Below are 23,999 nucleotides of genomic sequence, written 5' to 3' on the forward strand. Positions count from 1 at the left end.
CACGAGCTCCGGGCGAGCCCCACTTCTCTGTCTCTCTCTGCCCCTCGTGGGATTCTCTCTCTGCCCCTCGTTCCCTTGGGCCCTCTTCTCTCTCAAAAAGAAAAAACAACAACAACAAAAACAACCATACCCACAGTGTTGATTCAACTATCCACCAGTGGACTCCCCTCAATTACATGAAAAGAGATTCATGATGTGTGATAAGCAGAAAAACACAGGTCACCACCATATCTTACATAATGTACATACAAGACATCCCATTGTTGCTATCTATCTATCTATCTATCTACATACTTGCTTGGGTGCGTTTGAGTGTAGAAGCATACATACCAAAATGTCAATAGTCATTACCTTTAGCTCATGGGATTCTGTATTTATTCTTATATTATTGTTATTGTTTCGCCTATATGTTCTCTACCTGCTCAAAAAACATGTATTACTTCCACAATAAGAAGTTAAATTATCGGTAGGAAATAAAGAATTAGCGTGTTTCTGAAGGGACTGCGCAAGCATAAAAGGGATCATTTTCCGACAAAACACGCAGGCTCACAAGCTCCGGCGTCGGCTCCCACGTGCGTGGAGTCCCCCGGGCGGTCGAGGTTCCGAGCCGCAAGGAGCCAACCAGTCCCTCAGGCACCGCCTAGGCCACCCCAGGCAGCCCGCGGGTCCTCGCAGGGGGCGGGGCACGTCAGCCCGGAAGAGACGCCGCGCCGCGCATGCCCCTTCTTTTCGGCCCCGGTCCCGGACGTAGTAGCTGCAGAGGTGAGTTTCTCCGTGGTGCGGGTTCCATCGGCCTCCATCCTGGCCATTCAGTTGTCGTAGTCGCCGCTCCACCCCGCAGTCGGGGCGGAGGGGCCACTCTCCTGCTTCCCGCGCGTCTATTTCTGAGTAGTGAGAGGGGCCGCGGGCGCTCTTTGGCGGGTAGTGGGGCGCTGAAAGAAGCTTGGCGTCCCGTTTGCGGAGGCTGAGGAGGGGGGGATGGAAGCCCTTGTGTCGCGGCGACCCTAATGGCGAGTTTGAGGACACTGTGCTCCTCTTGCCCGTTTTTGTTTCGATCCTGAATTCTTTCCTCCGGGCTCCCTCCTTGCCTGGCCTTGTAGCTCTAGTGGAAGAGTGGTAGGAGATGAGGGAGGGAAGGCCTTGGCCCTTCGGTTTGGGGTCCTGCGTCCCTGAAAGCATGCCTCGCCGTTCCGCGCTAGGTACAGTTCCCCAAATCCCGCCAAATACTGCCGAGAGTACAGGGTTTGCGCCCCCCATTATGCTTCCGTGAGTGTGAGAATGAAGTCTGGCGCGAAGGGCTGCCCCACATCTGTTTTGCCCAAACGTCACGGCACCTTCTTCCTCGAGCGTTTTTGGCAGGTGGAGGAGGGTAACTGGCGGGTGTCAGTTTTGAGGAGTTTGAACTTCTCTTTCCTGCATATTTTCAAGTGTGTGGTTTGAGATTTCAACCCACTGGACGATAATTTTGTGTGATCGTTTGGGGTCATGAACTTTGTTGCTGGACCCTGGCTATTTTGCCCAGAAATGCTCTTGATGGATCACTTTCTTCTAGATGTTGATGCCCAAGAAGAACCGAATTGCCATTTATGAACTCCTTTTCAAGGAGGGAGTGATGGTGGCCAAGAAGGATGTCCACATGCCTAAACACCCTGAGCTGGCAGACAAGAATGTGCCCAATCTTCACGTCATGAAAGCCATGCAGGTAGCCTGGGGGCTGCTGGAGTGGGGTGCAGATGGAGGGATTTTCCACTAAATGTTGGAGGCAGATTCCAAGGAGAGGTCAGGACAGCCAGAGCTGCTTGCTGCCTTGAAGGGCGCTGAGGTAGATACATCCTGAAAGCTTGTCTACGTAATTTAGCTTCCTTTTGCACCAAGTTTCTAGATTCGGGTCTCTAGTTGCATCTTGACAGTTGTTTTCTGTTTTACAGTCTCTCAAATCACGAGGCTACGTAAAGGAACAGTTTGCCTGGAGACATTTCTATTGGTACCTTACCAACGAGGGTATCCAGTATCTTCGTGATTACCTCCACCTGCCCCCTGAGATCGTGCCTGCCACTCTGCGTCGCAGCCGTCCTGAGACCGGCAGGCCGCGGCCCAAAGGTATGTTGCCCACATGAAGGCCTGCTCTGAAGTTGCTCTCTCTCTCAGAGGAAGGGTATATGTGAAACGGTGGGGAGCAAAAGGGCTCTTATAATACACCATTGGTGTCAGCTGGACCATGGGCCAAGTCCTGGAACCTTTGTCCCCTGGCGTAGGACTCGTAATGGAACTGCAATCATGCCAGGTCTTCAGGCCATTCCAGGTGATGCCATAAACAGAATATAGTCCGTGGCCAGGCACATGTGGTAGGGCATGGAATAATTTTTCCAGGACAGAGATTGTGCCGGTCTCCAAAAGTCCAGAACAAAGCTGTTTACCACATGTGAAAAAAACGGAGAGTTTATTTATAGAGTCTCCTGGCAATGGGAGCAAAAATAATCAAGGGGTGCCTGGGTGGCTCAGTCGGTTAAGCATCCAACTTCGGCCTAGGTCACGATCTCACTGTTCAGAGTTCGAGCCCCACGTTGGGCTCTGGTTGATTTGATTTAAAATAATCAAAACTGGGGCACCTGGGTGGCTCAGTTGGTTGAGCGTCCGACTTCGGCTTGGGTCACAGTCTCGCGGTCCGTGAGTTCGAGCCCCGCGTCGGGCTCTGGGCTGATGGCTCAGAGCCTGGAGCCTGCTTCCGATTCTGTGTCTCCCTCTCTCTCTGCCCCTCCCCCGTTCATGCTTTGTCTCTCTCTGTCTCAAAAATAAATGTTTAAAAAAAATTAAAATAATCAAAACTCAAACTCCTAATCATAGTGTGAAAGGATGTGCTTGTGAGAAGGGTGGTGAATTACCTTCTGGCTGGGGATCACTGCTGTCTCACAGTTGTGTTTTGTCAAGGTTATGGTTTTCTTTCCTTAGGTTATGGAAGAACTTGTCATAGGAATTTTGTGGGAGGAGCAGTTTGTGGGCTTGGGTAATGAGGTGCAGTGTCCTAAAACCAGATAATCACCACACTGTCCAGGTTCCCCTGGCGAGAGACTTCTTAGCACTCAGGAATCTATTTTTTGTGAACGTTCCCTAGGGGATTCTGGTGGTTACGTGGGATTATGTATCAGTAGAGCAAAGGTTCTCTGCTGTATCTTGGAATCCCCGGCAGGGGGAAGAACAGTCTGTGCCCCCACAGATTCTGATTTAGTTGGCATAAATGAGACTTGGCATGCGTTTTAGCCACTCACTACAGGTTCAGTCTTACTTCTTGTACTTAAAAAAAAAAAAATACACTTGACCTTTGGAACAATGTGGAGGTTAGAGGTGTCTCTGTATTTACTGTACTATACTCTTCGTTTATCAAAAGAAATTGTGTCTGGGTAGACCCCTGCAGTTCAGACGTGTTTCAGATCAATTATAGTTTATATTCTAATCATGGATTCTAGGTAAAGTTCTAGGGTGCTGGGTAGAGAGAATGAGATTGACTTCTAGTGTTTTGGAGAGTGTTTTAAAAGTACCTTTTAAATCTGCCTAGGGGCACCTGGGTGGCTCAGTTAAGCATCTGACTCTTGGTTTCTTCTAAGGTCATGATCTCCCAGTTGGTGAGTTCACACCCTGCATTGGGCTCTGTGCTGCTGGTGCAGAGCCTGCTTGGAATATTCATTCATATTCATTCTCTCTCTGTCTCTGTCACTCTCTCAAAATAAACTCTGAAATAAGTTAATCTGCCTTAACATACATCCCACAGCCCAGGGACTAAAGGGTTCTTGGTGGCCTGTATATTTATATGCTGACTGTTGGAGGTGGGGCTTTCAGCACCTTCTTTCCCATTTGCACAGGAGATTTTCCACTTCAGAGATGGGTCAAGTTCAAAATTTTGGCTCTTCAGAGATTTGTAGAAATGGTCAGATTGCTTAATTTGCCAAGTATTTGGAAGATGTGTATCTGTGTTGAGAAGTGCACTAGAAGAAAGCAATACTTTTGCAGATGGGTGGCATTTTATTTATTTATTTATTTTTTAATTTTTTTTTTCAACGTTTATTTATTTTTGGGACAGAGAGAGACAGAGCATGAACGGGGGAGGGACAGAGAGAGAGGGAGACACAGAATCGGAAACAGGCTCCAGGCTCTGAGCCATCAGCCCAGAGCCTGACGCGGGGCTCGAACTCACGGACCGTGAGATCGTGACCTGGCTGAAGTCGGACGCTTAACCGACTGCGCCATCCAGGCGCCCCGATGGGTGGCATTTTAATTGTGAGTTTTCTCCATCACATTTGAGGAGCCAGTGTCAGTGATGACAGAACTTCTGGCCAGTAGTTCTGTGTCAGTTCTGTCCCCTTGAACTCGTCGTAACTAAGTTGCCAGTGAGAACAGGAGAGCAATTTCACTTTTCTTGGCCTGGAGGCAGCAGAGTTCCCACATTGCTCTATGTTCACAGTGTGGTTTCATTTGTCTAGGTCTGGAAGGAGAGCGGCCTGCAAGACTCACACGAGGGGAAGCTGACAGAGACACCTACAGACGAAGCGCTGTGCCCCGTGAGTAATGCATCCTCTGTATCGGGGTATTGGGGTGGGATCTCTGGATTCTCAGTCACCTTGGCTGGGGCTCAGCCCTTGAAAATGCCAAGGTGACCAGGAAAGATTCTTGGTTTCAATCTTTAGGTCATCTTTAGCTGGATTCCTTTATGTTTCTTGCCTTGTGCGGGGATTGGATAGATGGGATTAGGAGAAAAGGCCTTTTCACTGGGGACACGGAAGACTTTATTGAAGACCTTAAGTAGAGCAAAACTGAAAACTTTCTTTTTTTTTTTTTTTTTTTTTTTTAATTTTTTTTTTTTCAACGTTTTTTATTTATTTTTGGGACAGAGAGAGACAGAGCATGAACAGGGGAGGGGCAGAGAGAGAGGGAGACAAAGAATCGGAAACAGGCTCCAGGCTCCGAGCCATCAGCCCAGAGCCTGATGCGGGGCTCGAACTCACGGACCGCGAGATCGTGACCTGGCTGAAGTCGGACGCTCAACCGACTGCGCCACCCAGGCGCCCCATCAAAACTGAAAACTTTCAAGAAAGCAACGTGCTTTTGTTAGTTGGTGGTTGTGTTCCTGTGTCGCAAGCTCGTTGCGGGCAGGGCCCATTCACATTGTCTTTTTCTTCTTATTGCAAAAATGGTTCAAAACCTTGTCTTTAAATAGGTGTTTGCATTGTCTTGGAATAACAGGTGTTTGTTCATTCAACCAATATATATATATATATATTTCTGTGATGCACCGGGAAATGTTGTAGGAGCTGGAGAGACAGTAGCGTACGTAACAGATAAAGGGTCCTTCTCACTGAAATTGCATTTCAGTAGTAGGAGACTGGTAAGCAAAAATGAGTATATAGTCTGCCTCTGGTGTGGATGCTTCAGGGAAAAAATAAAGCAGGGGGATTGGTGCAGTTTTCAATAGGGTTTTCAGTCACAGAAGCGAGATTTAAGCAAACATCTGAAGGAGGTATGGGGAGTCAGCCAGTAGCTCTCTGTGGGGTGAGCATTAAGGCACCTGGTCTGGCTTGTCTAAACCACAGAAGACAGGAGAGTCAGATGAGGGTGTAGGTCTCATAGCTTTGTGGGCCACTTAAAGAGTCTTTATCTTTGTTGAGAAGCAGTTAATTGTAATACGAAAGCAGGGTATAAAGGAATTTTTGTCAACTTCTTCCACACATACCTGCCTCGTGTTCTGGTTCCTGATTCTTCATAAAAGAAATAGACATGAGCATCTGATGTGAATTTGTTACTGGATAGTGAGAAAGAATTTCTCCAGCCCCTAGTTCAGAGAAAGTTAATGGTTGCTCTTACTAGATGTCACATCACCGGGCACCTGGGTGGCTCAGTTGGTTGAGCTTCTGACTTCTGCTCAGGTCGTGATCTTGTGGCCCGTGAGTTCGAGCCCCGTGTTGGTCTCTGCTGATGGCTCAGAGCCTGGAGCCTACTTCAGGTTCTGTGTTTCCCTCTCTCTCTCTCTGACCCTCCCCCGTTCATGCTGTGTCTCTTTCTGTCTCAAAAATAAACAGTAAAAAAAAATTTTAAAAAGTCACATCACATGGGGATTGGAGTAGTTCTCCAGAGGATGTGAGGTTGGACCTGAGCCCCAGTTTGAGTGGGAATGAGCATTTCGGGTGAGAGCAACATGAACAAAAGTACAGCATTGGGAACACGATAGCTTGCTTGTCGAAGGGGCGGGGGAGGGAGGGGAGAAAAGCAAGATTTTATTTGTTTATTTTTTAAGCTCTATATCTGATGTGGGGCTCCAACCTACAACCCTGAGATTGCGTTGTGTGCTCTACTGATTGAGCCAGCCACGTACCCCAAATCCAGTATTTTTAAAAATGTTATTTTAGGGGCACCTGGGTGGCTCAGTCAGTTAAGCGTCTGACTCTTGGTTTCGGCTCATGTAAATGATCTCATGGTTCATGAGATTGAGACCTGCATTGGGCTCTGTGCCAACAGCATGGCACCTCCTTGAGATTCTCTCTTGCTCTCAAACTAAAATTTTAAGAAAAATAAAATATGGTGCTATTTTAACATGTAATCTGTATAAACATTGTTTTGCACTCTCTCAAGTCTTTAAGTCTGATGTATTCCGCACACACCTCAGTTTGGACCAGTGGCTGCCACACAGGACAGGGCAGCACCAGATCTTTTCATCTTTGTTCTTTACCATGGTCATAATGAAGTTACTTTTTCCTTCTGTGAGCCTTTATGTTCTTTATCTCTTCCTTCTTTATTGCGCTGTCTCTGTAAGCTAGGTGCTGATCTGAAGCATGTAAGTAACTCGATGGGAAGTGGGGGCCTATATGAAGGGCACATAATTCAGACTTGGTGGTCTGGGCAGCCTTCCTGGAGGAAGCGGTAGTTTGAACTGTGAGTTCTGAAGGATGACATAAGGAAAGCTGCCACAGGAGAGGGACGGGGCAGAAGTGATTCACCATTGGGTATAATTTGCCTGCACTTCATGGTGTACAATTGTTGAAATGGCTTCCCTTGGTCTGTAGTAGATCACCTCATCTGATGGTTCTAAAGTGATGTTTCTTCTTCCAGCTGGTGCCGACAAGAAAGCTGAGGCCGGGGCTGGGTCAGCAACTGAATTCCAGTTTGTGAGTATCCCCCGTTTGCTCTCCGTAGATAGGCAGTCATTGTTCTGGCCTCTGCCCTGGGGGTCTGCAAGTTCTGGGGATACGGTGTAGTGTCGTGGGTCCCACCCTTGTTGCAGTGGAGCCCCCTCCCAGAGAAGTATGAACCAGGTTTTTACATTAAGATACAGCATACAAACTTCTATAAATATGTAAGTTACTGAAACCTTAAGACCCCAAATCAATACGACATATAGCATAGTGATTTCTTCATTGATGAGCATCATAATTCTAACTGCCGTAAGTAGTATTGTGAACTAAAACTTACATTTAAGAACTACAAACTGGAGATTGAGCTCCAGGACCAAGATGGTGTGGAATCAGGTCCTTCATCTTCCTTTTGGTGGTGTCATATTGGGCACATTCTCTCCATGCCTGTTTCCTCATCCTTAAAATAGAGGTGATGGTCTTAGCTGTCGCGAGTACTTGTGAGATTAATTGATCTAGGTAAAGTGCTCGGGGCAGGTGCTGGCATATCACTGTTGAGGCCACAGCTGTCCCGTGCTGGGGGTGCTTCTGTGTGTGTGTGATTGGAGCACACTCTTGAATGGGTCTCCATATTCCCGTTTTACAAATGTGGAAACAGGCCTAGGAGGTGGCCTTGTAGCTAGTAAAGAGCAGGGCTGGGAGTTACGGCTTGAAGTCTTGAGCCCTTACATTGGATAATGAGGCCTGTCTGGCATCCTGCTAATGCTGATGTCATATGTTTTCTCTTGCAGAGAGGCGGATTTGGTCGTGGACGTGGTCAGCCACCTCAGTAAAGTTGGAGATTGTTTTGTGTTGAATAAATCTGTAGCCAGAAAAAAGTTAATCTTGTGTGTCCTGTTTGGTTTGCATTCTGTGGGCTGAACAGGAATGATATAAGGATCAGGGTGTAAATGGGGCAAGACCGTATATGTCTAAAGAGTTGTCTTCATCCAGGGTGGCATCACTTGTGGCTGTTAGAGCTGCAGTAGTTGGCTGAGACACGGGTCGTCTGTTTCAGCACGTGCTCCCCTGTTGAGTCCCATCCAGCGTGGTTACCATACTGGGGGGTAGTTGGAAAGTTGGCATCTTCACTAGACGAGGCCATGCTGGTGCTACTCTGTGTGGCAGGAAGGTAGCTGTTTTGTTAGCCCTGGAATTAACAAATCTCAACCTTCTCGGAGCTTATGGCTTACACAAATCAGGAGAAAACTGCATCAAGATTGCACAAAATCCTCTGAAAGAGACTGCCAGCAATATGAAGACCCCTGGGAGTTTTTGGTCTTTACGTGATCAGAATAACCGCAGTTGGAGCTCTTGCTCTCGCAGGGCTCCTTCAAGGAGGAAACACTTGTCCAGTCTTTTAGAGCCTTTGAAAGTGGTGACCCTGCATATGACATGAGTAAATGGATAAGAGCAGCAATGTTCTCCAACAGGGCCAAGTGCCATCTTGGTACCAAGAGGGCTTTTTGGGGACCATGTCTGGCCCTGCACTGCAATACGGCCGGCTCGGTGTTGGGCAGGGGCCGTGAAGGTGCAACCTGTGAAAGGGGACGATACTGCAGACAGGTTTGCTGGGTGAGATGCCGGCTTGGCTTGCAGATGGAACCACAACTGACGACGGTTGCAGTGAGCACTCGGCACAGAGTCCCAAGTGTTTGAGGCAGCAGCTCTGGGCCAACTAGCAACTCTGGACGTGCCCACCCACCGAGGTAAGGTTTTTTAGTCAGAACTGGTAACTAATAGTGGACCTTAAGGGGGTGTGGATACTTGGGAGTCGTATTTATGAGCTACTACAGGCCAAGCATTGTGTGGATTTGGACAGTAATTAGCCAAGTGAGATTTGTAACCTTGAAATCCTGAAGGGGTGTGCCTGGGTGGCTCAGTTAAGTGTCCAACTCTCGATTTCGGCTCAGGTCATGATCTCGGTGGGTTTGAGCACCATGTCACGCTCTGCTGATGGTGCAGAGCCTGCTTGGGATTCTCTCTCCAGAGAAATGAACTTTTTAAAGAAATGTAAAAATTTAAAATTCCTGGAGTGGTTTTGTGCTGGTAGCCATCTATTTCAGTCTTGATAGGCAGGTGTAATTTGGACCACAAGGTGGCAGCCGACAGCAACTCCCAATGTGCACTTAATATTTAATTTTGGGAGATGAGCTTTGTATTCTGAGGCACCAATGAGAAGAAGCTTGCCTTGGCAGAAAGAGGTGCTGTTTGGGGAAGCTGTTTCAGTGCGGCCTTGGCTGCCTAGCCAAAGATTGCTTTTTATCCAATTTTTCTGCTGGCTCAAGTGATGTCAAGTGGTTTGCCCGTGTTCACACGCCTTGTGATTGTTTAACCTGGATTCCACTGTGAAATGTTAGTAGCTCCCGGCCTTTCTGTTTCCCACCCAAGCCAGCAAGCAAGCAGATGGGTTTCCATTATAGCCCTGGTGATTTTCTGGCCCTTAAATGTTACTTTTTCAGCTGGGGCTCCTTGCCAACCCTCTCCCTCATGATTTCAATTAGTCCTAGGATGTGTTCTCCAAGATCACCCATGGACTCTGGGAAAACCCAAAGATTCTACAAAGTAGAGTCATAGTCCGTGGATAAAAACAAGCTGTTGGAGGCAGCTCTTTTGCTGCCGGCCAGCGCCCTCCCCCTCCCCTGGTAGATTGGCTACTGCCGGCCAATAATCATTGATTAGCTATTCAGGGATCGGTGTTAAGTGCTCTGGGAAACAGAAGCCTCAAGATTTGCCTTCAAGAACTTCTCAGTCTAAGTAGGAAAACAAAACCAAAGCTAAGCCTTAAAAGTCCATATGCAGGCCACCCAGCTGGCTCTCAGGGTCTTGGGTTCAAGCCCCATGTTGGGCATTGAGCTTACTTTTTGAAAGAAGTCCCTATGCCAAATACTACATAAGAGGTAAATGTTTATGTCCAGAGCTAAGTGCAGGGCAGGACAGATGAATGTCAGCTGAAGTGACACACAGGTGGGCTTGTGGATCAGGGGAAGGGTCAGAACAGTCGGGGCATCTTGAGGATTTACTGGAAAATAAAGATGTCCGATGGTGTCAGGTTATGAAACTCCTATAAAAACTTGAGGGTTTTGGGGTAAAAATGGATGTTGATTATTACGGGTGCCTAGGAAGGTCATCTGGGGTGGCTGGTTACAAGGGACAGGGAGAGGGATGCCTGGGTGGCTCAGTCGGTTAAGCATCCAACTTGGGCTCATGGGTTTAAGCCCTGCCTTGGGCTCTGCTGACAGCTCAGAGTCTGGAGCCTGCTTTAGATTCTGTGTCTCCCTCTCTCTGCCCCTCACCCTCTTGCTCGAGGGTGCTCTCTCTTTTTCTCCCAAAAATAAAAACATCAAAAAAGGGGGGGGGGAGTGCAGGGAGAGGCCTCCATGGCCACATCTATCAGTGGGTGAAAGCTTTAGGACAATTTTGGGGTCAGTTTCCATCATGGCCTCACATCTGTCCACTAGCCCCGAAGCTCACCAGCTAAGCCCCACCGCCACTACTGCCACCAACAAAGGTTCCAAAGGATTTGTAAGGGATTTTGGAAACGCGGCTGAAGAGACATTTTCCAATTTATCACAAACTTCCTGATACACAAACCATCTCTCCCTGAAGCATAGTACCCCTGTGGTAGTGCCAATTGCAGCTTTAAGTCTCTGTGATGCTTTTAAAGTCCTAACTAGATCTACCGTATACCTATGTTAGGTGCTGGGAGACAAAGATGTTGAGAAGGATGCATCCTGAAGACATGAGGACCCGCTGGAACACTCCTTACATGGATGGATGGGCCTCCAGTAGGGCAGCATGAGTCCATCGTGGCTAGGAGTTCCCCCATCCCAAGCCCCATCCAGAAGCCAAGGCCTGCTTAATGCCCAGACTGCTCCAAGGTAGCAGCCAGTAGCAGCCCCACAGTAATGAGGGGTCATGGGCTCCTGCTGCTGCTTAATGCTGAACCCTTAGAATGGATTTATCAGCCCTTTTACTTCTTAGACCTTGGAGAAAGATGGGAGAAAGTCTTGCTGAAAGCACTAGTTAGGACAATTGTATCAAAGCCCACAGGTGAGGGAGATCTTGGTTTGATCAGTCTTGGGACAAGGTTTGCCTATTTCCAAGGAGTGTGAAGCACTCTTGGCTCCCAGAGGAAGTATCAGCGACTTTGGGGAGAGATGGCTTTTTTTGGTTAGGCTTTCAGGACAAGAACTTGGTCTTAGGATGCTATGGAAGGAAGCCGGTGGTCTACGGGCAAGTAGGTTACTGGGCCGGGAGTGGGAGTGGAAGTGGAAGTGTAACAGGTCCTCCTGCTTCAACTTTCCCTCTTTGCCGGTGCCTCAGGCTGCCAATAACTTCCCCAGAACCACTGCAGTCCCTTCCCAAGAGGTCCCCTGCCCCTAGCTTTGCCCTACCAAGGTTATTTTTTGGAAACACAAATGAGAACGAGATATTCCCCAACTTGAAATCTTTCAAAAGCTCTATGTTGCCTTCCAGAGTCTTCTAGAATCTAAACAAATGCCAAACTCCTCACATGGCCTGACGGATCCATCACAACTTCACCTGCCTACCAAATCAAGCCTCCAAATTTCAGCATCCAGCTAAACTAGCTTGCTCTCTTTCTCAGCATGCAGTGGTCCATTTACAGGGAAACTCTTCCCACCCCACCCCACTCAGGACTCTTATTCATTCTTCATTGTTCAGGTTAAATACCACCTCCAAGAAGCTTTTCCTGACAGAACCCACCCCTACTTCAACATCCAGTTTGGTGTCTTCTTGTTAGTGCCCGCGTCATCTCTCACTTAGGCTGTGTTGCAACTGCTTGAACCTTTGTTCATTTCCTCTCTGACACTGAGCCTTGCTCCAGGGGCCCAGCCCAGGGCCTCACATGCAGTAGCTCCGTTGTAGTTGTTAGCTGCATGAATGATGTCCCTAAAGAGTTGTCTCTGAGACTCTGTCTCCTTATGTGCAAAGAACACTTGTAAAGTTAAAAATAAAAATCTCTGCAAGCCTAAATTAGGAATATGAAAGTAGCTGAAACACAGCCTTACTACAGAGGTTCTGCCGGAATTAGAGAAGGCAGACCTAGAAATAAATACTAAATAGTAAATGGCCTGGTGGCAATGGCAAGAGTTTAATTGGTAGCCTGCAGGGAGGAGGGAAGCAAACACTATTCAGGGGAAGGCTAGTGGGTCATCTGTGACCAGTGGGTCCCCATGACCATCTGAACTGAATCTTACAGTTTGGACTAAGACAGTATGAGGCAATAATGGTGGCTGACCCTAGTGGTGCCCCATTGAGCATTGGAGAAGGCTGGGGCTTCCTTGGCCAGGTCTAGGACTTGCCTTATTTTCAATTCTTTTCTTTTTCAGCTCTAATGAGGTATAATTGACATTTGATAAAGGGCATATATTTGGACATACAATCCAATAAATTTTTACATACGTATATGCGCAAGAAATCAAGATAATCACTCTTAAGAGTTTCCTTCTGTTAGTTTGTAATCCCTCACCCTACCCCACCCTCATCTCCAGGTAAACGGTGATCTGCTTTCTGTCATATAGGGAAGTTTGCATTTTCTAGAGGTTTATAAAAATGGCATTTTACAGTATGCATTCTTGTATAGTCTGGGTTCTTTTACTTAGCATCATTGTTTTGACATTCATCAGTGTTGTTGCTTGCATCAGTACTTACTACTGTGTGCATTCCCTTGTGTGGATATGCCACACGTTTTTTAAATGTTTGTTTATTTTTGAGAGAGAGCGCACATGCGAGCGGGGCAGAGGCAGAGAGAGGGAGACAAAGAAGCCAAAGCAGGCTCTGCGCTGTCAGTGCAAAGCCTGATGTGAGGCTCCAACCCACGAACCGTTGAGATCATGACCTGAGCCAAAGTCAGACACTCAACCAACTGAGCCACCCGAACTCTCCAGACACACATTTTTAATCCATTCACCTGTTGGTGGGCATTTGAGCAGTTTCCAGTTTTTGGCTATTATGACTAACACTGCTACGAACATTCATGTACGAGTTTTGTGTGGACATGTATTTTCAGTTCTCTTGGGTATCTAATTAGGAATGGAGTTGCTGGGTCATATGGTAACTCTATGATTAACATTTTGAGGGCCTGCCAGCCTTTTCCAAAGTGGCTCCACCATCTTACATTTCCCATCAACAGTGTATGAGTTTCAGCGGCTTCTCATCTTCATCAGTAGTACTTGGTCTGTTCAGTCTTTATTTTAGCCATTCTTATAGCTATCAAGAGTTTGGATTTTGTCCTGTAGATGATAGAGAGCCAATTAACAATAGAAAGGTGAGGACTGATGCTTCCAGGAGTGCTGGCTGGTTGGCAAATACTTAACCACCTGCTGCCGGAAAGAGTAGACTGAATCTGGGTCTACACAGTGACCACACTGGGGCACTGAGTGGTCATGGGTAAACCACTCGGTCAATAGTGACCACAATACACATTCAGCCTGCTAACGGGAAAGGGAGGGGGGAACTCCATCATTTGATTGCTCAGTTTTAGAAAGGGAAACTAGGACAGAAGGAGGGCATTAAGGGGGAGAAATGAAAGGAATTGTTTAAAAAGTTACAGCCCATAGAAAGCCTGGAGCCTATTTCTTTTTAAAAGTGCTTTATTGGAAGCCTGTGATAAATGCATGGCACAACTCCAAAAGAACAGCCACTTGAAAAATAAGCCCTGAATGGTTTACTGACATATCAAAGAGGCCATTGTGAGGAAAAGGGCATCTTTAAAAATAAATAAGTATTAAATGGCAGAGGATACCCAAGCCGAGGGAATAAGGAGATCTTAAAACAGGGCGAAAAATTCTGAAAGCTCAGAATCAAATGGCATTAAACATTTTTGAGGAGTACCAGCAAAAAAATGTCCAAGTAAATAAGCTCTAGCTTATTTAAGTGCATGAAAAGCAGGAAGTCAGTTTGAGAATCTAGGGGCATCAGTTCATTAATGTGCAAAAAGTGTCCTGGGGGGATGAATAGTCAACTGACTTCTGTGACATCTTTGCCTCCATCACATAATTTCCCCTTCCATCAAAATTAACAGCAACAACTTTTTATTGTGGAATATTCCAAACCTACATAAACATATGAGTAAAATAAACCACCATATACCCACCACTGAGCTTCAACATTCTGCCTCCTGTGTTATATCCATCCCCACACCCAGGCCTTCTCAGCCGTAACACAGTTGTTTTTTTATAGTCAGGCTTATTGAGGTATCATTTACATGCAATAAAATCCATCCTTTATACTGGTACAGTTCTGAGTTTTGATAAACAGGGATAGTTGTGTATCCTATACAGTCGTATTATCCTGTATCATCTGAGTGGCCACAGTACAATCACAAGGATCCTTATAAGGAAAGAGGGAGGCAGGAAAGTCCGAGACAGAGATGCGATGACGGAAGTAGAGGGCAGAGAGAGAGGAGTGACCAGAAATGGTGGTCACGTGGCAAGGAGTCAAACCCCTGCAGGAAATAGTAGACTGAATTTAGCTCTGCACAGTGACCACACTGCTATAGCGAAGCAATGGAACGTTTCTATCACCTTAAAAAGATCCCCCATGCTGACCCGTTGTGGTCAACACCTTGGCAACTGCTGTTTTGGTCTCTATAATTTTGAGTTTTCTGGAATATTACATAAACGAATGCAACCATTTATCTAATGTCTTCTTTCTTTCGCTCAGTGTAATGTTTTGAGATTCACCCATGAGGTTGCATGTATCCATAGTTGATTCCTTTTTATTGTTGAGTACTATTCCATTGAGTGGATGTTCTACCCTTTGTGTAGTCATCTTGATTTTTTTTTTTTTTAAGTAAGCTTTACGTCCAACTTGGGCCTTGAACTCATCACCCTGAGATCAAGAGTTGCGTGCTCTACTGACTAGGCCAGCCAGGCCAAGCACCCAGTCATGGTGAGTTTTTTGTTTTTTTTTTTTTTAATGCAGACATTTGTGGGTAAAAATTGAAATAAACCAATCTTAACTCCATCCTTTTGACGAATAGCTATAACCATGTAACTCACACCCCTGAGAAAGAGAAAACCAGCCCCTGACATCCAGGAACTGGCCTCACCCTTACAGCTGGGTCTTGGTATGTTTAAAGTTGGCCTGGCATTCATAGTGAGGTCATGTCATTCTCTTGGACATCAATAGCATCATCAAACAACAACATAAGACAAGGTCGCTTTGTGACTCTGATAAAGTAGACAAAAAAATCAAGACTATTTTATGATATTATCTAAAGACAGACAAAAACAAGTTCACTGTGAAAACCACTGAAATACCAAAGATCCTCTCTCCCAGCTAACAGGAGTGACTACTGCTTCTCTACCAGTTATCACATTAGCTGTGTTCATTCCAGCCTCCTTCTAGGTAAGGTTTTTGAAGATACCCAATCACAGAATCATCCTGCTTCCTGAAAGCATCTGATCCAGAGCAAAGCCCTACTTCCTTAAAACCTCCCCCAAAATCACCCAGCACAAACCCAAATCCTACAAAACATCCTTTTTTAAAAATAAAAAATATATATTTATTATTTATTTTTGAGAGAGAGAGACAGAGAGAGCACAAGCGGGGAAGGAGCAGGGAGAGAGGGAGACACAGAATCTGAAGCAGGCTCCAGGCTCCAAACTGTCAGCATAGAGCGCGACATGGGCTCGAACTCATGAACCGTGAGATGATGACCTGAGCCGAAGTCAGATGCTTAATGGACTGAGCCATCCCAGGCACCCCTGTAATAAGTCATTCTTAATATCTTCTTCCAGAGACACCCCATGGTTTTCAATGGTATGTATTTCTCCCTCATTGCAACAAGCAAAAAACCCAACCTTGTTCAACTACAAGTGTCTTCTTGGTCTTTGGCTGGAGGGCACTGACACCCCTGTCAGATCCAGAACATTTCACTGTCCCATGGACACATGTGTTGTTTGGTTGTTATGCATAAAGCTGCTGTGAACATTTTGTAAAGTTTTTTTACGAACATGTTTTCATTCTTGCTAGGTGTATTAGTTTCTTAATTTGCTGCTGAACAAATGATCACAAACTTAGTGGCCACAAATCAATATAAAATTGTCTTGCAGTTCCAGTGGTCAGAAGTCCAAAATGGGTCAGCAGAACTGCGTTTTCTCTGGCAGCTTTAAGGAGAATCTGTTCTCTTGCCTCATCAGCTTCTAGAAGCCACCTGCATACTGTGGCCCCTTCCTCTATCTTAAAGCCAGTTGAGTAGCCTCTTTAAATCTGTCTCTATGCTCTCTACTCTCATCACCACATCTCTGACTCTGAATCTCCTGTCTCCCTCTTTCCCCTGTAAGGACCTGCATTGGGCCCACCCAGATAATACACGATAATATCCCCAACTTGACATCCTTAACTTAACCTCTGCAAAATCTCTATTCCCGTGTAAGGCAATGTATTCACAGGTTCTGGGGATTGGGATGTGGACCTCTTCGGGGGGCCATGATTCTGCCTACCACACTGGGTAAATACACCCAGGAGTGGAATTGCCTTGTTACTAGGTAGATATATATTTAGCTTTATGAGACACTGCCAAACAGCCCTCCAAAGTGTTTGTACTATTTTGTATTCTCACTAGCAATGTAGGAGAGTTCCCATTAACTCAACATTTGATACTGCCAGTCTTTTTAATTTTAGCCACTCTAATAGAGGTGTATAAAGTGAGAAATTATAAAGAATTTGCATGATTATGCAAATTCAAAATAGATGTAGTGGCTTCTCATGGTAGTTTTAATTTGCACTTTGCTGATTACCAATTATGTCGACCACTTTTTCTGGGGCTTGTTGGCCATTTATATATTTTTCTTTGTATCTATTCCACTATTTTGCCCATTTTTATTTTTTTTAATTTTTTTTTTTTACGTTTATTTATTTTTGATAGACAGAGAGAGACAGAGTACAAGGGGGGGAGGGACAGAGAGAGAAGGAGACATAGAATCTGAAGCAGGCTCCAGGCTCCGAGCTGTCAGCACCGAGCCCGACGTGGGGCCCGAACCCACAAATCTCGAGATCATGACCTGAGCTGAAGTCAGATGCTCAGCCGACTGAGCCAGCCAGGCGCCCCATGGCTATCCATTTTCTGATGAACAGAATTTTAAAATTTTGATGAAGTCTAATTTATCATATTTTTCTTTTATCGTCATTGCTTTCTGGGTCCTACTCAGAAATCTTTGCTTAACCTCAGGCCCTGAAAATATTCTCTATGATTTCTTCTAAAAGTTTTATGGTTTTAAATTTTACTTTAGGTTTATAGGTTTATGATCCATCTTGAATTAATTATTGTGTATAGTGTCAGGTAGGAATCAAGGCTCTTTATTTTTTTATGCAAATATCCAGTTGTTCCAGCACTGTTAGTTGAAATTTTTTCCTTTTCATTGAAGTCAGTTGATCGTATAAGGGTGGATCGATTTCTGGACTCTATTCTGTATAATTTCATGTTTTTCCTAAGACCAAAATCACAGCCTTGACTACTATTGGCTTTAGACTGTTAGACAGATAAGTCCTCCAGCATTTTTCTTTTTCAAGATTGTATTGGCTACTGACGTTTTACATTTATATGTAAATTTTAGAATCAGTTTGTCAATTTCTAAAAAAAAAAACCAAAAACCAATTAGCTCTCCGTGATTTTGATTGGGATTGCTTTGAATACATAGATCAGGTTGAGGAGAGGTGACTCCTTAACCATGTCAATCAAGTCTCTCAATTCACTCGTGTGACATCTCTCTCCATTTATTTAGATCTTCTTCACTCTCTACAAAATTTTGTAGTTTGTAGTGCAAGGTGTTTTGTTAAATTTATTCCCATTTTTGTGATATTTTAATATTTTTTAAATTTGAGAGAGAGAGAGAATGTGGAACTCGACGTGGGGCTTCATCCCATGACCCTGGGATCATAACCTGAGCCATAATCAAGAATCTGGTGCTCAACCAACTGAGACACCCAAGCACCTCTCTATATAGATTTTATATAAGTGGAATTATGTAATATATATTTTTTATTTTTTAAAGTTTATTTATTTTGAGAGAGAGAGAGCATGAACAGGGGAGGGGCAGAGAGAGAGGGAGAGAAAAGATCCCCAAAAGTCTCCATGTGGCCAGAGCAGAGCTCAACACAAGGCTCGAACCCATGAAAATGAGATCATGACCTGAGCCGAAATCAACAGTTGGATGCTTAACTGACAGAGCCACCCAGGCGCCCCTAGTCTAGTTACCATATGTCACCATACAAAATTGTTACAATATGATTGACTGTATTTCTTATGCTGTACCTTACATCCCCATGACTCATTTTAAAATTAGAAGTCTGGGGGTGCTTGGTTGGCTCAGTCAGTAGAGCATGCAACTCTTGTTCTCAGGGTTGTAAATTCAAGCCCCACGTTGGATGTAGAGATTATTTAAAAATAAAACCCTAAAAAAAATAACGATTATAAAATTAAATTAAAAAAAATAAAATTGGAAGTCTGTACCTCTTAATTCCCTTTACCTATTTCTGCCCATTTCCCTCTATCTTCTCCTCTAGGATCCCTATAATGCCGATATCAGTGCACTTGATGTTTGTTGTCCCAGAGGTCCCTTACAATAAATATCCTCATGTTTTAAAATTCTTTTTTCTTGGGGCACCTGGGTGGTTCAGTCGGTTAAGTGTCCAACTTCGGCTCAGGTCATGATCTCACGGTTCATGACTTCAAGCCCCACATCAGGTTACCTGCTGTCAGTGCAGAGCCTGCTTTGGATCCTCCGTCTCCCTCTCTCTATGCTCCTCCCCTTGCTTGCATTCTCTCTCTCTCAAAAATAAACATTTAAAACAGTAAAGTAAAAATTCTTGCTTCCTTTCGCTCTTCAGCTTGGGTGATTACTGCTACCCTGTCTCCAGATCCATTCTTCTGCACCCTCTAATCTTCTGTTGATTCCCTCCAGTATCTTTTTCTTTTTATAACTTTTTTTTAAGTTTATTTATTTTGAGACAGAGAGAAAGAGAGAGAGAGATTGAGGGAGGGGCAGAGAGGGAGAGAGAGAATCCCAAGGAGGTTCCACACTGTCAGCACAGAGTCTGATGCAGGGCACGAACCCATGAACCATGAGACCATGACCCAAGCCAAAATCAAGAGTCGAATACCCAACCAACCGAGAGCCACCCAGGTGCCCCGCCCCAGTGTATTTTTCAGTTCAGTTATTGTATGCTTCAGCTCTGAATGGTTCTTTTTTATATTTTCTTTTTTTTCCTTATTTATTTATTTAAATTATTTTTTTAGTTTCCATCCAAGTTAGCATATAATGCAATAATGATTTCAGGACTAGATTCCAGTGATTCATCCCCTATGTATAACACTCAGTGCTCATCCCAAGTGTCCGCTTAATGCCCCTTACCCATTTAGCCCATCCCACCACCCACAACCCTCCAGTAACCCTTAGTTTGTTCTCTGTATTTAAGAGTCTCTTGTGCTTTGTCCCCCTCCCTGTTTCTGTATTTTTTTTGCTTCCCTTCCCTTATGTTCATCTGTTTTGTATCTTAAATTCCACACATGAGTGGAGTCATATGATGTTTGTCTTTCTCTGACTGACTAGTTTTTTTTATATTTTCTGTCTCTTCGTTGAAGTTCTCACTGTTCATCCACTTCTCTCCTGAGTTTGGCGAGCATTTATGACCATTAGTTTGAACTCTATCAGGTAGATTGTTCATCTTCTTTTCATTTAGTTCTTTTTCTGAAGTTTTGTCTTGTTCTTTTGTTTGGAGCATAGTCCTCTGTCTCTCCATTTTGCATGACTCTCTGTGTTTGTGTCTATGTATTAGGCCAATCAGCTATGTCTCTTGGTCTTGAAGGAGTGGCCTTATGTAGAAGGCATCCTGTGGGGCTCAGAAGTGCAGTCCGTCCTGGTCACCAGAACCAGGTGCTCTGGCTCATGAGTCCCCCATCGGCTGGCTGTGATGCCTGGATGCTGGTGCTGGAGTGAGCTTGTGGGTGGGGCTGGCCCCCTACTCCGCATGGAAGCCAGTCCCCCCTGAGGCTGTGGAATACCTAGCAGGGTGAGAGGTACTAGCAAGGTAGATAGAGAAATTGTGCCTACCAGTGCCAATCCAGCTAGGTAGAAAGAGAGTAAGAAAAATGGTGCCTGCCAGTGCTTCCATTCCCAGAGAAAGTTCCTACCGATCCTTGCCCCTCTGGCGCATGCCCTAAAATTAGTCAGTAAGTTTCCTTCTCATACAGCCCAGGCACTTTTCAAACTGCTGGGTTCACAATGATTAAGTTTGTGCAAGTGCCCTTTAAGGGCAGAGTCTTGGTTTCCTAAGGCCCCCTGCTCTTCCAGAATTAAGCCCTGCTGATTTCCTGAGCCAGATATTATGTGGGCTCTTTCTGGTGCAGGTCTCCAGGGCAGGGCTGCCTCACGTGGGGCTTGAACTCCTCGCTCCTCAGGGAGGACCTCTCCGTTGGTGATATCCCTCCTGTTTGTGGGTCCCTGTGCCCAGGCTGTGGGTCCTGACTAGACCACATCTCTGCCCCTTCTGCCTTTCGATGTGGCTTTTTCTTTATATCCCTAGCTGTGGAAGAGCTGTTCTGCTAGTCTACAGGTCATTCTCAGAAAGAGTTGCTCTACATGTAGCTGTAGCTTTGGTCCTGTCTGTGGGAGGACATGAGCTCAGTACTCCATTACCTGTTCCTCCTCCTCCCTAGCTCATTTTATTTTATTATTGAGTGGTATTCCATTGAATGAATATGCCGCTATTTATTCACTCTCCTAGTGATGTATGTTTGGGCTACTTCCATTTTGAGGCTATAAAGAATAGGACTGCCACAAACATTCCTGTACAAATTTGTGTGTGTGTGTGTATGTGTGTGTGTAAATTTGTTTTCACTTCTGTTGGATAAAATATCTAGGACTAGGCATGTTTTTAACTTAATAAGAATGTTCTAAATACTTCCTCGGTTTCATTGTACAACCACTATACACCAATTATTTGAGAGTCTCAGTCATTCCATATCCTAGCTAGTCGATATTCGCTGTTATGAGTCGTCTTTATTTTACCTATTCGAGTGTGAACTTGTATCTCATTGTAGTTTTGTTGATGGTTACCTGATAACTAATGGTCTTAAGCACTTTTTTTATGTGCTTGCTGGACATTTTTACGTCTGATTTTGGGAGGCATCTGTTTAATTGTATTTTCCATTTAAGTTTATTTATTTACTTTGAGAGAGAGAGAGAGAGAGAGCAGGGGAGGGGCAGAGAGAGAGGGAGAGAGTCCCAGGCAGGGTCCACACTGTGCAGAGCCTGACTCGGGGCTCGAACTCACGAACCATGAGATCATGACCTGAGCTGAAATCAGACACTTAACCAACTGATACACCCAGGTGCCCCAATTTGCATAAATTTAAAAATATATTTTGGATACCAATCATCTGTCACACATATATGTATTACAAATGTGTTTTCCAGGCTGGTCCGTTCGTTTTCTTAATGGTGTCTTTTGGTGAGCAGGCTGTAACTAATTAATCAAGTTTTTCCTTTTATGGATTGTGCTTTTTGTGGCCTCTAAGAAATTTTTGCCTGCTTTGAGGTCATGAAAATATTCTCCTATACTTTCTTCTAGAAGTATTGTGAGTCTTGGTTTTATGTTTAGGTCTATGACCTCAAATAAATTTTTGTGTATGGAGTGGCATAGAGGTCAAGGTCCATTTTTAACCAACATTTTATGAAAATCTAGCCACATACTGTAAAATCCATTATTGAATATTTATATTCCCACTACCTACATTCTACCATTAACATTTTACTATGTTTTCTCACTTATTGCTATCCTTCCATCTGTTCATCCATATATCCATCCATTAATACATATTTTTCTTTCTTTCTTTTTCTTTTTTTTTTTTTTTAAGTAGGCTCCATGCCCAGTGTGGATCTCAGTGTGGGGCCTGAACTCATGACCCTGAGATTAAGACCTGAGCTGAGATCAAGAGTCACTTATCTCACATCAAGAGTCAACTTAGCCAACTGAGCCACCCAGGTACGCTGTTTACATCTTATTTTTAAAATTCATTTCCAAATAAACTGCAGATAGTAGTACTTTGTCTCCACATCGCCTGGGTGGCTCAGTCAGTTAAGCATCTGACTTCAGCTCAGGTCATAATTTCATGGTTTATGAGTTTGAGCCCCACATCTGGCTCTGTGTTGACAGCTTAGAGCCTGGAACTTGCTTCAGATTCTGTGTCTCCCTCTCTCTCTCTCTGTCCTTCCCTCGCTTGTGCTCTGTCTCTCTCTCAAAAGTAAATAAATAAACATTAAAAAAAAAAATGCTGTATCTCCTAAATGTTTCAGCATGGATATTATTAGTTATAGCTCAATACTATTTCCACAGGTGAAAAACACAAATCCTAAGAATATGTTCACTGGGTTGTGACAACGGGACTTGTGTAACCCAAACCTCTAAGAAATAGAATTTTACCATCATTCTAGAAAGTTCCCTCATTCTTCTTCCCAGTTAATCACCATCATCCATACCCACAAAGCAACCATTGTTCTCTTTTGTTTGTTTTTTTTCCTCACCTTAGATTAGTCCTCCCCGTTCTAGGACTTCCTATAATGGAATTATACAGTATGACTCTTTTGTATGAGGCTTATTTTTACTGTTTCTGAGATTCGTCAATGTTGATGTATCTATCAATAATGCATTCCTGTTTGTGGATGAATAATATTCTATTGTATAGTTACACCTCGATTTGTTTACCCACCCTTCTATTGATGGTTGCCAACATCCTTCTGGGATGTCGCTAACTTTTTTTTTATATAGATTTTTTTTAACATTTATTTATTATTATTGAGAGACAGAGAGAGACAGAGCATGAACATGGGAGGGGCAGAGAGAGGAGCAGACACAGAAATCTGAAGCAGGCTCCAGGCTCTGAGCTGTCAGCACAGAGCCTGATGCAGGGCTCAAACTCACAAACCGCAAGAAGTTGGGGCTTGAACTCACAAGCTGAAGGTGGATGCTTAACCGACTGAGCCCCCCAGGTGCCCCTGGCTTTATGGACATTCTTATACAAATTTTCGGTGACTATATATTTTCAATTCCCTTGGGTAAATACCTAGAAGTGGAATTGTTGGGTCATGTGGTAGGTATATTTCTCACTTTTTGAGAAATTGTCATGCAGTTTTCACAAGTGGTTGTACCATTTTACGTTTCCACCAACCATGGATAAGAGTTGCAGTTGCCCTACATTCTCCCAACAACATATGTTGTCAGTCTTTTTCATTTAACTATTTCAAAATTTAGCCATGCTGGTATATTTCATGTGGTTTTCCTTTGCACTTCCCTGACAACTAACGATGTTGAACACTTAAAAGAATTTTTTTTTAAATGTTTATTTTTTGCGGGGGGAGGAGCAGAAGGGAGGGAGACACAGAATCTGAAGCAGGCTACAGGCTCTGAGCTCTCAGCAAAGCCTGATGCTGTGCTCGAACTCATGAAACCCGAGATCATGACCTGAGCTGAGGTCAGACGCTTAACTGAACCACGCAGGTGCCCCTGAATACTTTTTTAAGGTGCTTATTGGCCATTCCTTACATCTTCTTTTAAATGAAATATCTGTTAAATCTTTTGCCCAATTAAAAAAAAATGAAACTTTAAAAGCTTTTAAAATGATACTTCCCACAAAGCTGGAAAAAAATAAAATTGAACATTCAAGAAATTAATCTTTTGGGGCACCTGGGTGGCTCAGTCACTGGAGTGTCCGACTCTTGATTTCGTCTCAGGTCATGATCTCACAGTTCATGGAATGGAGCCCTGCATAGGGCTCTGTGCTGGCAGTGTAGAGCCTACTTGGTATTCTCTCTCCCC

The 23,999-nt window shown here is 44.5% G+C and overlaps 1 protein-coding gene across 3 annotated transcripts in view; it reads left to right on the forward strand.

Moving 5' to 3' along the window:
• Positions 1-667: 667 nt before the first annotated feature.
• Positions 668-23,999, forward strand: part of RPS10 (ribosomal protein S10) — a 163,322-nt gene continuing 139,990 nt past the window's right edge. Inside the window, exons 1-6 of one of the 3 annotated variants that reach the window (XM_049653424.1) lie at positions 670-762; positions 1,553-1,702; positions 1,929-2,100; positions 4,476-4,553; positions 7,096-7,151; positions 7,907-7,998. In XM_049653424.1, coding sequence (XP_049509381.1) covers positions 1,553-1,702; positions 1,929-2,100; positions 4,476-4,553; positions 7,096-7,151; positions 7,907-7,948 — 498 coding nt within the window. In that variant the 5' untranslated portion in view covers positions 670-762 and the 3' untranslated portion in view covers positions 7,949-7,998. Of the gene's footprint in view, positions 763-1,552; positions 1,703-1,928; positions 2,101-4,475; positions 4,554-7,095; positions 7,152-7,906; positions 7,999-23,999 lie in introns of those variants that run through there. The other 2 variants (XM_049653423.1, XM_049653425.1) reach the window with 2 other exon arrangements.

This window comes from Panthera uncia, assembly GCF_023721935.1.
Source record: "Panthera uncia isolate 11264 chromosome B2 unlocalized genomic scaffold, Puncia_PCG_1.0 HiC_scaffold_24, whole genome shotgun sequence".
NCBI classification, from domain to species: domain Eukaryota; kingdom Metazoa; phylum Chordata; class Mammalia; order Carnivora; family Felidae; genus Panthera; species Panthera uncia.